The 12909-nt window shown below is 52.7% G+C and overlaps 1 protein-coding gene across 1 annotated transcript in view; it reads right to left on the bottom strand.

Annotated features, from left to right (window-relative positions):
• Nucleotides 1-10782: 10782 nt before the first annotated feature.
• Nucleotides 10783-12909, bottom strand: part of FAM83F (family with sequence similarity 83 member F) — a 33336-nt gene continuing 31209 nt past the window's right edge. Inside the window, exon 5 of the mRNA XM_020876996.2 lies at nt 10783-12389. Coding sequence (XP_020732655.2) covers nt 12340-12389 — 50 coding nt within the window. The 3' untranslated portion in view covers nt 10783-12339. The remainder of the gene's footprint in view (nt 12390-12909) is intronic.

The following is a 12909-nucleotide window of genomic DNA, read 5'->3' as shown; positions in this document are numbered from 1 at the left end:
TCTGTGGGGTTGAAAAATAGTCAGACACAACTTAGTGATTAAATAACAACTCAGCTTTAAGTTCCTTGAAAACAAATGGTTTCTTTTATTTATTTATTTTTTTTAACAAATGGTTTCTTATTCATCTTTGTATGTTATAAATTGCCCTGGTTATAAAAGGTTCCCCTATAAATAATTATTCAGTGAATATTTCTAGAACTTGTGGGCACTTTCCTAGGGTACAGAGGCTGCACAGATGAATAAAACATGTCTGCATTCAGGGACCTCGATTGGTAGGGATGGCCAACAGGTAAACATGTAATCACAGCACAGATGGCTTGGAAGAACAAGGGAGGGATATGGGACGCAATCTTTTTGTTTTCTGTTTTGCTGTGCCAGGTCTTTAGTTGCAGCACACAGGATCTGGTTCCCTTACCAGGGGTCAAACCTGGGCCCCCCTGCATTCAGAGCCTGGAGTCTTAACCACTGGACCTCCAGGGGAGTCCTGGGATTCAGTCTTGAGGAGACAGAGATGGCTACCTTGAAGAAGTGACATCTACAAGGAGTAAAGAATGAATTGTGATTAGCTATTCAAGAGGCTGAGGATGTGTGGTAACCTGTAACACTTCTCCTTGGGGGGCAAGGAGCATGATAGGAATATCCAGGAATGGCTAAAGCCTGTTCTTCCTATAATTTTTGTCTCTGAGGGCCTTCGGGGGTTCTACTTTCCCTTCCCAGAAGAAAGCAGGAAGCCAGAAACCCTGTTGCATTTGCCTGCCTGAGAATAGGAACACAATTTCCAAATATGATGGCGGTTTTCCGGATCACTGAGTAAAGATTTCAGACAGTACAGAGAGTTTGAAAGTAGAAAAGAAAAGCTCTCCCAAACCCCACTACTAGAGCCAACCGCCATTAAGGAGTCTGTCTTCCCAGACTCTTTTATGAATAGACCCACGCATGGGTTTCTTCCAACAAACAGTGGGGTGTGGTTCAGGGTCTTGTCAGTACTTTGAGAGCTCTCATTGCTCAGAACTCAGCTATGGATGGAACCTGTTCTCACTTTCTATACTTATGGGAAGGATGCCAATAAATCCTACGTGGAGGATGATGGTTTCAAATTCCTGTCGCAGCAGATGACAAATTTCCACCCATTACAGGACTCTGGGGCTCACTCAGCCTAGTGTGGAATCAATGAATGGTGGGTAGGAAGGGGCTCTGCTATGCTCACTGCCCGAGGGCTTACAAGCTGCTTTAGTGGCTGCAGGGTCAAGCCATGCCCTGAAAAGGCAGCCCAGGTCAAAGAATGACATGCTAGGGTGCTCTCTTTTGCTCTCTTTCTTATTTCTTCTCTGCATGCTACTTGGAGAAAACATTTGGGGTGTTTGTTCCAGCCTACCCAGCTTTGAGAGTAAAAAGACCCGCCAAGCCCTGCACACTGGCATGCAGGCCAAGTTCAGTATGTTCTTGGAGCGCTATACTATTCTTAGAGCTCTATATGTGGTGTTCTATACATTTGGCTTTTTGCTGGAAGGGAAGGCAAATTTAATGAGTGATGGCTGCCTTGGATGGCTACCAACATTTCTCTAAGTCATTCCAAGCAACAGGCCTTCCTTCTTTCCCTTGAGAGGTTGTTCTGTGATCCCTGAAACACACTGCATTGGCCTGGACAAAATCCAATGCAAAGGGAATTTCTGCAAACAATTCTGTGATGACCCACAAGCTCTGGGTGACATAGCCAGCTGGATCGGCTCCAACTCTGATTTCCGTGGCTCAGGAGACGTCCCTTTACCCTTTGCACTGGCCTCTCATTGCTGCAAGACATTGGGAAGTGTTTGGAAAGCGGTCTCCTGTTCCCAAACTTATAAAAGTCCCTGTAAAAAGAACTGAATTCAAAAGACAAGAGGACAGCTGACAGCTGATATGGCTCACTTGGGCAGTGGGTGTGGCCACAGCCAAGGCCAAGAGCACTTGGGGGGAAGGGAAGTTTCTAGAGAGTGCTGATTATAGAGGACATGCTTGTAAGCATTTATTACACATTTGGTAGCATTTATTGTGTAACAAAGCCCTTGTGACAGAAGCTTTGCCGCTTCTAAATCACATCTCATTTCTTACAACCACACTTCCTGAAAAGCTTGTAGGGAAGCCCTGGACACCCCCAACACCCCCCTCAACCCCCTCTGGCCAAAGCGTGACCCCCAGGGAGGTTCATAGGGGCACCAGATGTGCTGTAAATAACAGCTACCCTTTGGTGAACACTCACTACATGTCAAGACACTGTACTGACGGCTTTATGTGGATCATGGTGGCAATTAATCTTCACAATAGCCATGGTTGTCCCCATTTTCCAGGTAGGGAAACTGAGGTTTGAAGGGTGATTAACTTGTGCCAGATCACCACAGTTAATAACCTCACAGTTGAACCCAGGCCCTCTGACTCCAATGAGTCAGTTCTTTTCCCTGCTGCTATGTTGTCCTGAGGTGTCTACCTTGGAACTGCCACAGTGCCCATGAACAGTCAGCCTCCAAGCCTTTATTAGCTCAACCGCATGCTGTCTTCCCTACAGACTCAGGGAAAGAGGCACACCCCTTCCTGGCTCAGTTACTGCCTCTGGGACGTCCCTGATGGTCCAGAGATTAAGAATCTGCCTTCTAATGCAGGGAAACTAAGCCTGCACACCTCACCTGAGACCTGATGCAGCCAAAAACAAATATATATATATATATTTTTTTTTTTTCTTTTTTTTAAAAGGACTTCTCTGGTGGTCCAGCGGTAAAGAATCTGCCTGCCAGTGGACATGGGTTGGATCCCCGGTCCAGGAAGATTCCACATGCTGTGGAGCAACTAAGCTCAGGCATCACAACTGCTGAGTCTGGCGCCTAGAGCCTTGCCCTGCAGCAAGAGCAGCCCCCGCTCACCGCAACCAAAGTCCACGCAGAGCAGCAAAGACTGGCACAGCCAAATACAAATAAGTAAATAAAATGTAAGAAAGAAAAGCAAAGACCAACTATACATTTAAAAAAAATTACTGCCTCTGATGCCTTCTTCTGCATCCAGTTGGGACCTGGCTCCTCTTCCACTGCCTTCAGAATAGCCTTCCTGCCTGCCTGCCTGCCCTTTCCCTCTCTTTTTCCTTGCCTCAGCTTCTGAAATAATGCCTTGTGACCATCTCCACCACTACTCTCTCTGTATCCCAGCTTCTAGCCCTCACTCTGTATTGAAACTCACTTCTCAAAGCTCATCTATGACCTCTTTGTGGCCAAGATCCAAGAGACGTTCTCAATCCTTGTTTCCATGGCTTCACCACTATGTTTTACTCTGAGAATCTTCTCTTGGTTCCTCAAAATAGCCAGCTCCCCTCCTACCTCTACAACTGTTCATGCTCTTTTTCATACCCCCTCTTTCTCTCAGCTCCTTCTAAGGAGTCTGTCTCTCTTCTCTCCTTATGTTGCCTTCCAGGGGCGTGGGGGGGGGGGGGTTGGGGGGGAACAGTGGGAGTGGAGAGCAGGGTCATTGTCCTCCCCCCACCTCAGAGATCGCAATTTCATCTCTCCATCCCCAACCTTCATTCTGCAGGCCGCTTGCGGTGTGATCTTGTGCCAGTCATATAAACTGTCTGAGCTTCAGCTTCCTCATTTCTAAAATAAGGGTACTGGATCAGATTTGTTATTCTGGACTCGAAGATAATAATAAGACCCCAAGTTTGTAAGCACATGCTATGCCAGGCGGGACTGGTCATGCAAAATGAAAGCATGGGGCTCCTTGTTCCAGAATTATGAAGAATTTCAAGACAGCAACAGCAGAGCATTACATCAAATGTGGGACCCTCTGCCTTCTGGGTGCAGGACCCGTGGGAGCCCTCATGTTGCATGCTCACGAAGCTGGCCCCAGTGCCAAGTACTGCTGTGTAATTATATAGGTATTAACTTATTCAATCCCCATAGCAATCTTATGAGGTCAGGATGGATGAGGAAACCAAGGCAGAGAGCGGTTAAGTAACTGTCCAAGGTCACGGTTTTTAATTGGTAGGGCTGAGGAAACTTACACATGTTGGCTGAGGTGGTTGGGAGATCCACACCGGAAGGATGGTTCCCTCCTGCAGGAGGACTTCCTGGTGGCTTCTTAGCCAGGCCACACACATTCCTTCCTCAGTGAGTTTGTCTGCGCGGGTGCTGCTGCCTTTGTTCCCCTTTCCTCCTTCCCCAGTTCTGAGGTGTACACTTCTTTCAAGGCTCAGGTCCAGCCCCTGTTCCTCTCAGGGGCTTCTGGAGCAGAGAAGCCAGGCCCACATCTCCGTTCCCTAGGTTCTCTCAGTTCCCTGTGTAGAGTCAGACCCAGCCCAGGCCCGGCCATAGGGACTGTTCATAGCTTCAGAGCCCTGACTTAACCCTCACTTACACTCTTGAGGCTCACTGATCATACGAGGCTGGAGAGAAAACTTCTTTAAATCTCTCCCCACAACCAAACAACAGCTTGTGATAGAGTCTGTCTCCCCCACCAGACTGGGGAGGCCTGGAGGGCAGATATTATAACTGAAGGACATAGAAAAGATTGTATGGTGTTTAAAACTCTCTTGAAAGAGTTCTTTCTATGCTCTGGACATTTTCCTGGAATGTCTTGCCTCCTTCTCCCCTCTCCCATTCACTCTTCAAGTGTTGATTCAGAGATCACCACCTCCTCCAGGAAGTCTTCCCTGACCTCTACCCCCAGGTTGAGTTAAGTTCCTCCTGTGGGCTGCTACACCCCCTTTGCTTCTCCATCATCATGCTTGCCTTCTGTGTCCATCTTCTAGACATGGTTATCAACACCTTGAGGGCAGAGACCAAGTCTCTCTTATTACAGTGCCTGGGGCACAGGAATTTCTCAGTAAGTTTGGACTAACAGATGAATAAAAGCAAATGTTAAACACATGTTGGTTATTATGGCCATCAGCACAGGGCTGGGCACCTTATGTAAACGTAAGGACACTTATGAGAACTTATGAAATAGGTGAAAACGAACAACCCCAGAATTTTTGTTAGGAATGGGGCTCAGTGGCAGCAATCTTGTTGGGGGTGTGGGCTGGGGGAGTCCTCCTGGCGGAACAGTGGCAAAGCAGTGAAGAATCACTGTGGTAACAGTTGGCAATTAGAGCTGGGAAGCGGGAGGAAGGTGGCCCTGGCTAGGGGTCCACCTGGCTTGCAGGCCAAATCCAGCCACTGCCTATTTTTGCACAACTCGAGCTGAGAATGATTTTTACAATTTTTAAAAAGTGGGTGGAAAAACAAAAAGATGGGTAATATTCTGGCACGCAAAAGTGATACAAAATTCAAATTTCACGGTCGACAAAGTCTCATTGGAAAGCCACCCCGCTCGCAATCACAGTGCTTTCATGCTTTACTACTGCAGCGGACGTGGTTGTCACCGACCCCCTACCCTCCACATCCCGAAAGTCTAGAACATCTACTCTGGCCATTTATAGGAAGTTTGCTGAGCTCTGGCCTCAACCTTCTTCGGTCAGCCCCAGGAGGAACGCGAGGCGCTGCGAGCAGCCGCCAGGGGTCAGCATCGCCCCGCGGAGCCTCAGCCGGGCGCTCCTTCCGGACCTGCCGCCTCCGGTCCTGCGCACCCACGCCGGCCCTGGGGCTCCTCCCGGTCCATCCCCGGGAGATGCCGGCTGTTGTGGCCGGCGAGTGCGCGGAAAGGGTTAGAAGGAAGTTGGGGAGGGTCAGGAGCGTCGTGGAGGGCTCGGGACTGGCCCGGAGGTTCGGCGGGCCTGTCCGATGTCTACTTCCTTGGTTTGGGTTTCATTTGTATTTTGTATAGGAAGGAGTCGCCAAAAAAAATTAAAAAAATTTTTTTACCCCGAACTAATCGGTCAAGAAAGGTTTGGGACTTTTGCACAACCAGTTAAGACGGTGGCCCTCTTGCAGGCTTGCAAGTAAAAAACGCCGAGAACTGGGGTGGGGGTGGGGTAAGCGGGCACTGAGGAGCTCGGGCCCTGAACAAAGGGCGCCACGTGGCATCTCTGGAACTTTTCTTCCTCTTTGAGAACCTAGACCTGGAAACTTCTTCCAGGTGGACCAGCCTTTAACCCCACGTGCCAACTGTATACTGTGCTCAGTCGTGTCTGACTCTTTTGCAGCTCATGGATTGTAACCCACCAGGCTCCTCTGTCCATGGGATCTCCCAAGCGCAGGAATACTGGAGTGGGTTGCCTTTTCCTCCTCCAGGGGATTTTCCAGACCCAGGGATCCAACCCTCCTCTCCTGTGTCTCCTGCCTTGTCAGGAGGATTCTTTGCCGCTGAGCCACCTGGGAAGCCTGTGTTGGGCCAACTACTCACCATTGGAAGTGGCCATTTTCCCGGGAGGGAGCAGGGGAGAGCTCCCTAGAAGAGAATGTCCCAAGAGGGAAATGCTCCCCCGGCCCTCCACCCCCACCCCCACCCCGAGCCACACACCACCAGAGGCATCAGCCCTTCTATCTTAATCACTGAGCTGAGTGCTTCACTCCCGGGGGCCTCAGGATAGTGGTACCAAGATTATCCCCATCATACTCAGATGGATGTGGAGCAGCTTACTGGGTCATTTAGCTGATGTGAGCCGGAGTGGGGAAGCCTGCCTCCCTGCTCTGTACTCTCACTGCCATGAGCCTCAGTGAAGATGACAGCCAGCAGGATGGGCCCCATGCTAAATCTGCGAGGGACTCCCTTGCTTACCATTCATCCTCAGGCCTGGCATGCAGCAAATATCCATTGAATGAACAGATGAATAAAGCCTTCCAGGTACCGCAGTGAAATGCCTTTCCTTGTCCAATCGCCCAGCTTCCAAGACTTCCAGGAGGAGATGAGCCAGGGAGTCCAGCTGCTCCTCAGAAAGTGAGGGCCCCCGGCACGGTTCTTGGCTCTGAGCACGGGATGGGGTGTGCTTTTCCCATGCTTGCCCAGAGGACTGTGGCCTCTGCGGGCATGCTGCCTATTCTTGCCTTTCCTCCCTTCCTCCTCCAGGTTCCCCAGGCATTTGCTGGCTTCCGTAACAGGTCCTAGCAGGTCTCCTATGACATGGACATCTGTCCCTAGAGCTGCTTTCTAGTGGCTGCAGACAAGTGGCTGTCACTTGGAGAGACCATGGGATGCAGTGACCGTGCTCTAGGAGAGTCTGAATAACCAGGTTCGAGCCCTTCCCATGACTTGTTGGATGGCTGTGGACACATTTCCTCACCTCAAGGCCCATCTCCTCCTCTTCTGCTTTTGTGTTAGCCTTTGTAAGAAGCACACAGACAGTGTCATTCCTGAGCAGCCAGAGAGGCCTGGAGACCTGGGCAATTGGGAGATGAAGGCTGTCCACTGAGGACACACGCTGAAAGGAGAAGACTTCCCAGAGGATTTGATCAGGACGGACTCCAAAGTCCTTAAGAAATTAAATCCTGTTTGGTTTCCCTGTCCAGTCTCAGGAGTCAGGAATAAGACTGAAAGGTCAAAGGGACTTTGCTGGTGGTCCGGTAGTTAAGACTTTGCGCTCTTCCAACACGGGACAGGTTCAATCCCTGGTGGGGGAACTAAGATCCCATGTGCCGTGTGTCAGAACCAAAAAAAAAAAGCCTGAAAGGTCATGATCAATTCCGGAGCTTCTGACACCACCCACATGTATGAGCCTGACTTATTCTCTGTATCACATGGCTGTCAAGTGTTAAACCATCTAATGAGTCATTACTAAGCAGATACTGTGGACACGACGGTGAGGCAGAAAGACGGTGTCCCGTCTCCAGGCACAGAGTGGGTGTGTATTGTTTCAGGCAGAAGCATAGAGCGGGGAGTGGGAGGCAGGGCCTTCCTCATTTCAGAGCCGGGAGGGCAGCAGCTTCACAGAGGAGGGTTGAGTCAGTCAGACCTGTCCAACTTTTCAAAGCCTTCTGGCTGATCCAGGGATGCCCTCCTCCCTGCCCCCCCACCCCCGTGCCCCAGAGAACACACTAACATCCGCCCCACCACCTCCTAAGGTGTGCGTCCTCTCCACCTCGGCCTGGCTCAGCTTCCTGAACCCAGGGGGCCTGTTCTGCACCACACCGCCTTCTGCTGCTGCAACGGCAGTGCAGACGATGACAGTGACAGCCGCTGGGTCCTCCAGGCGGGAAGGACGGTGGCGCACAGCCAGGCGATAAACTATACACATAGCACATGGCAGGGCTAATTAGCTGCTAAGGGGGCTTCATCAATATTTATTTGGGACGTGTCATGGCACCCCAAGGAGCAGTCCCCACTGGCCTGCGTGGAGGAGAGTGGATGTCTCTCTGCTGTCAGCCCTGGCTGCCTTTGGAGGTGGGGACGTGGCTGGGCAACACACAGGTAATGCCCATCAGTGCTGTCTGTGTAGGACTTTAACTGAGACTGAAGGAAGGGGAACAGACTGGGAGGAAACACGGCAGGGCTCTGAGTGGAGGAAGACAGATGTGTGCACATAAACACACCTGTTCTGGGGAGTCCAAGGCGGGGACCAGCTAAGCTAGGTAACTAGAATGAAGATGGAAGATGCTATTGTGTCAGTCACAGAAAGCAAAATCTTTGGCAAGTCAACCAGTCTCTCTGGGCCAAAGTGTCCTGTCAAACAAAAGGAATGGTTTTGCAGGAGATACGCCCAGGAAAGCAGCCCAGGGAGAAGCATGTGGCCTTTTCAACTGAGCTCAAAGGCTCTTTTTCAACTGGGACCATTTAAACCCCCTGGGACACTTGGCAACATCGGGAGCTATTTTTGGTGGTCTCACCTGAAGGGGGCTGTAGCTCCCCTGGTGACTCAGACAGGAAAGAGTCCGCCTGCACTGCGGGAGACCTGGGTTCAATCCCTGGGTTGGGAAGATCCCCTGGAGGAGGTCATGGTAACCCACTCCAGTATTCTTGCCTAGAGAATTCCATGGACAGAGGAGCCCGGCGGGCTACAGTCCACTGGGTCGCAAAGAGCTGGACACGACTGAGTGACTAAAACACACTTCCGTTGTGAAGGTGCTTCTGGTAGTCAGTAGGGGGAGGCTGGGGTTGCTGCTAGGCATTCTACCGCACGTAGGACAGACCCTCTCCCAACAGAGAATTCGGGGTCCCAGGTGTCACTGGTGTTGAAGGCAGGAAGCCCCCAGCTGGAGGACAGACTTGGATCTGCGGTGCTGTAGGACTGTGAACAGTGTCCTCCTGGTCTGAAGAACAGAAGCGGTTAAGAGCTGAGTTGCTTATCACACAACTTTGTGAGGCTCAGTCTCCAGAACGGGAGGCTCCAGGCTCAGAACGGGAAAACTTCCTGTTCACTTTGGAAAGGGCCTTTCCCTGAACTTTTTCTTAGTTTGAAACCTGCAGGTATGGGACTTCCCTGGTGGTTCAATGGCCAAGACTCTGCCATCCCAATACAGGGGGCTGGGGTTTGATCCCTGGTCAGGGAACTAGATGCTACACTGAAACTGAAGATCCTGCAGGGGGGGAGTGGAAATTCCTTTGTGCCGCAACCAAGACCTGGCACAGCCAAACAAATAAATAAATATAAAAAAGAAAGAACGAGACCTTCGGGTAACTGAAGCACCTAGCACAGCGACTGGCATATAGGAGGTGTTCATAAGTTAAAGAGAGAAAAAAAAAGTCACAGCAAAAAGAAAAAATAGCCCCCACCCCACTTCTGGTCTGATTTCCTCCCTATCTCAAGGCTGCCTTTTTGGTCTAGCCTTTCTTTCTCTTAGGGTCCATACAGGCACAGAGTAGCTCTGTTGGCTGAGGCCATCTCAAAAGCACCCGTGAAGGATCAGGGCTAACTAGACCCCGAGGATGGCTGACAAGGGAGACTGGGAAGTTTGCAAAATGTCAAGGGAAAGCCCCCCACCCCCAACCCCCATGCAGGAGTCCTGCCTTCTTGCTCCAACAGGGTGAGGTCGCAGACCTCAAGGGCTTCTGCTCCCCCGAGGTCGGTCTCTCAGGGGGCTGTGCTGGTTGGTGGCACTGTCTACAGAGGCCGCACTCTGAGAGTGGGCAGCTTGGCGACCGGGGTGAGGTGGGGGCCGAGAAGCCAGGCCCCGCACCCAGAGCACTGTTTCTTCCCCATTCCTCCCAGAGCCCTACTGACGTCACCAGCCTTCTGGAAGCTGCTGCGGAGGGACCAAGGGCATGATCCATCCTTGAACTTGCCGTCCAACTGGGAAGGCCAGATGTCCCCCTGAGATTTGATGACAGAGGGAATATTTCACCAAGTGTGTGCAAGTGCTGGAACCGAGAAGCTGAGAGGCAGAACAGAGGGGCTGGAGCTCAGGCAGACAAGCTGCTTTGAGGACTGCAGGGTCCTCAGCCATGAGGCCGGCTCGCCCGAACCTCTGTAAGGACGGGGAGCGGTGTCCTGTCACAGGCCAGCGTTCTTCCCGGGACACTGTGCTGTGTCCTCCTCAACGTGTGGTCTCCCACCCCGCTTGGCTTCTCTGAAGAGAGTGAGAACCACCCTGGGCTGGCTGAGCGAGAAGCCAGGGCAGGATGGACGGCCTGGCTCAAGGCTGCAGAGACTTGGGACCTCCAGTCTGGAGCCTCCTGCATGTCAGTGGAGGGAAGGGAACTAGGCCTCCTTAGGGTGGGAGACAGGAAAAAGATTTGGTGGGCTTACTTCTTCTAGGGGAGGCATGGGCAGCCCTTGGCACAATCACTTAGGAGCTGGTCCCTTCCTCTGGCCTCCAGAGGTGTCCACTCTGCCCACCAAGGGCGCTCTCTCCACACAGACACCTTGAGCTGAGGTGTAGCCCCCCTCCCACCTTGTTTGCCACCTCCCAGCTCCTTTCCCCTCTGGAACAAGCAGGGCCACGTCACCAGGCCTTGGTGCATAAGGAAATAGTTCCCAGGAAGTGTTTAATCCTCACACAAGCTCAGGGAGTTGGGGTGGGGGGTGGGTCAGGTCCCTCAGCCCCCTACCCCCTTCGGGAACCAGGTCCTCCCTTCCTTCCCCTGCCCTCCTCCCGCCCACCTGGGAGGCCAGGCTCCCCTCGGAGGATGCTCGGGGCTCCCCTGCTCCCACTGAAACCAAATGCAGGTGTTTGCACCACCTGAGCATGTGGCCCCTCCCCAAGGTGCTGCTGGTGCCCAGGGTTTTGCAGAAGGAAAGAGGCAAGGACAAGAGTTTGGCTCAGAAGGCAGGAGGCTGGGAGAGGCTGAGCATGGTGCTTTCTCAGTTGCCATAGCCCTGAGCTCTCCAGGCCCCCCAGCAACCCAGCCAGAAGCAGGGGCAGGCCTCAGCCCCTGTGGTCCAGCAGTTTCCCTGCTGTCCACTCACCAGCTCTCTCCGCAGATCTGCTCTGTCACACATATGAAGAGGGGGCAGTGTGCGATTTTTAGCTGGTCTTCCTGGCCTGGCATCATGGCATTAAGGCCCGGGCCCTTAGAAGCCAGGGCGGCTGAGGCGCCTCGGTACAGTCCGGCTTTGGCAGGAGGTCAAGGCTGGTCTTTGGCCAACATGTAACTAGAGAAGGCATGCACATCCTGGCTGGTGAGGGGGACCGAGGGCCAGCCCTGGGTCCTAGGGTGGAGGGAAGGCAAATATTCCTGAAGATGGGGCCCAGCCTCCCACCCCACCAGAGCATCAGCCAGGGTCTCCCTGCTTTGGAGCTGCAGATCAAGGCACAAAGGGGGGGGGGGGGCTCAGGTAAAGGCACTTGGGGAACCACCACATCGGCTTGCAGCAGCCAAGGAGACCTGGACCATTCAGGATGGTGCTGGGGAGGGAAAGGAGACCCCAGCACCAGGGCTCTCAAAATGTCAGGGTCAAATTTTGCCCTCGATCCACACAGAGTCTAGAGTAGGAGCCTGCAGAGACAGGCCAGGAAGGCCACAGTTCCCAGCCCCCAGCCATCCTCACTGAGTCTCCCACCTCAAGTTCAGAAGCTCAAGTGAGAAGAAGCTTGGGTTCCTGGCTCAGAGCCTTGTCCTTGTCCCTTCTATTCCACCAGACCTCTTGGGGAACCAGCAGCACCAGGAAGCCCAGGGAAGGAGAGACCAGGGGACTGGAGCTGCCCCAGAGACCCCATCACATTCAGGTATAAAGATGTAGGCTCACCCCACCTGGGGGCCTGCAGGGTGAGGCTGGCTCAGGGGAGGCAGTGGGCTGGGCATAAAGGAGAGCAGACACTAGTGAAGCTTCCACCTCATGTAAACAAGGGGTGAGCCTGGCCTGGCCACGACAGCCTTGTGGAGGCATGAGGTTGACTTGAGATGCTGCAAATCCTCACATCCAGGATACAGGGTCCCTGAGGCCAGGATGGAGGCTGCTGGGGTGGAAGGCCAATAGGGTCTGATGTGCAAACTGGCACAGGGTTTGAGCTGTGTCTCCAAAGGGCAGGACGGGGGCGTCCACAGGTCCTCCGATAGCTGGCCCGCGGCTCAGGAGATCACGCAGTTGCTATTCTTGGCAGGACTGGGACTGCCTTTACCTGCAGAGACAAGGAACACAAGTGAGGGAAGTGTAGGTGAAGCACTCACTGGCCTGGCCTCCAGCACCTCTCCTATGCACCGCCCACACTTCAAATTTGGGAGCTCGGGTCAGTCTCCCTCCCAAGCTGCTGAAACCAGCTCATAGGATCCTTAGGAAAGCAAAATGAAAGGTCCTGTCCTGATGGCCTTATCAAAACCACCTCTGGTTGGGACATCAAGGGATCTGCCATCTCCTGGCCTCAGTAGGGTGGTTTGTGCATGCGTGCTTAGTCGTGTCCAACTTTTTGTGACCCCATGGACTGCAGCCTGCCAGGCTCCTCTGTCCATAGCATTATCCAGGCAAGAATACTGGAGTAGGTTACCATTTCCTACTCCAGGGGAATCTTCCTAACCCAGGGATTGAACCTGCGTCTCCTAGGTTGGCAGGCAGGTTCTTCACTGCCGAGCCACTCTGGAAGCCCCAGCAGGGGCTCTACGCAGCATCATAGTTCACAAGTGCAACCACAGTCACTTTCGCGA

The sequence above is a fragment of the Odocoileus virginianus genome, chromosome 23 (genome assembly GCF_023699985.2).
Source record: "Odocoileus virginianus isolate 20LAN1187 ecotype Illinois chromosome 23, Ovbor_1.2, whole genome shotgun sequence".
Lineage (NCBI taxonomy): Eukaryota > Metazoa > Chordata > Mammalia > Artiodactyla > Cervidae > Odocoileus > Odocoileus virginianus.
The sequence above is the reverse complement of the archived record's forward strand: the minus strand, read 5'-3'. Positions and strand labels throughout refer to the sequence as shown.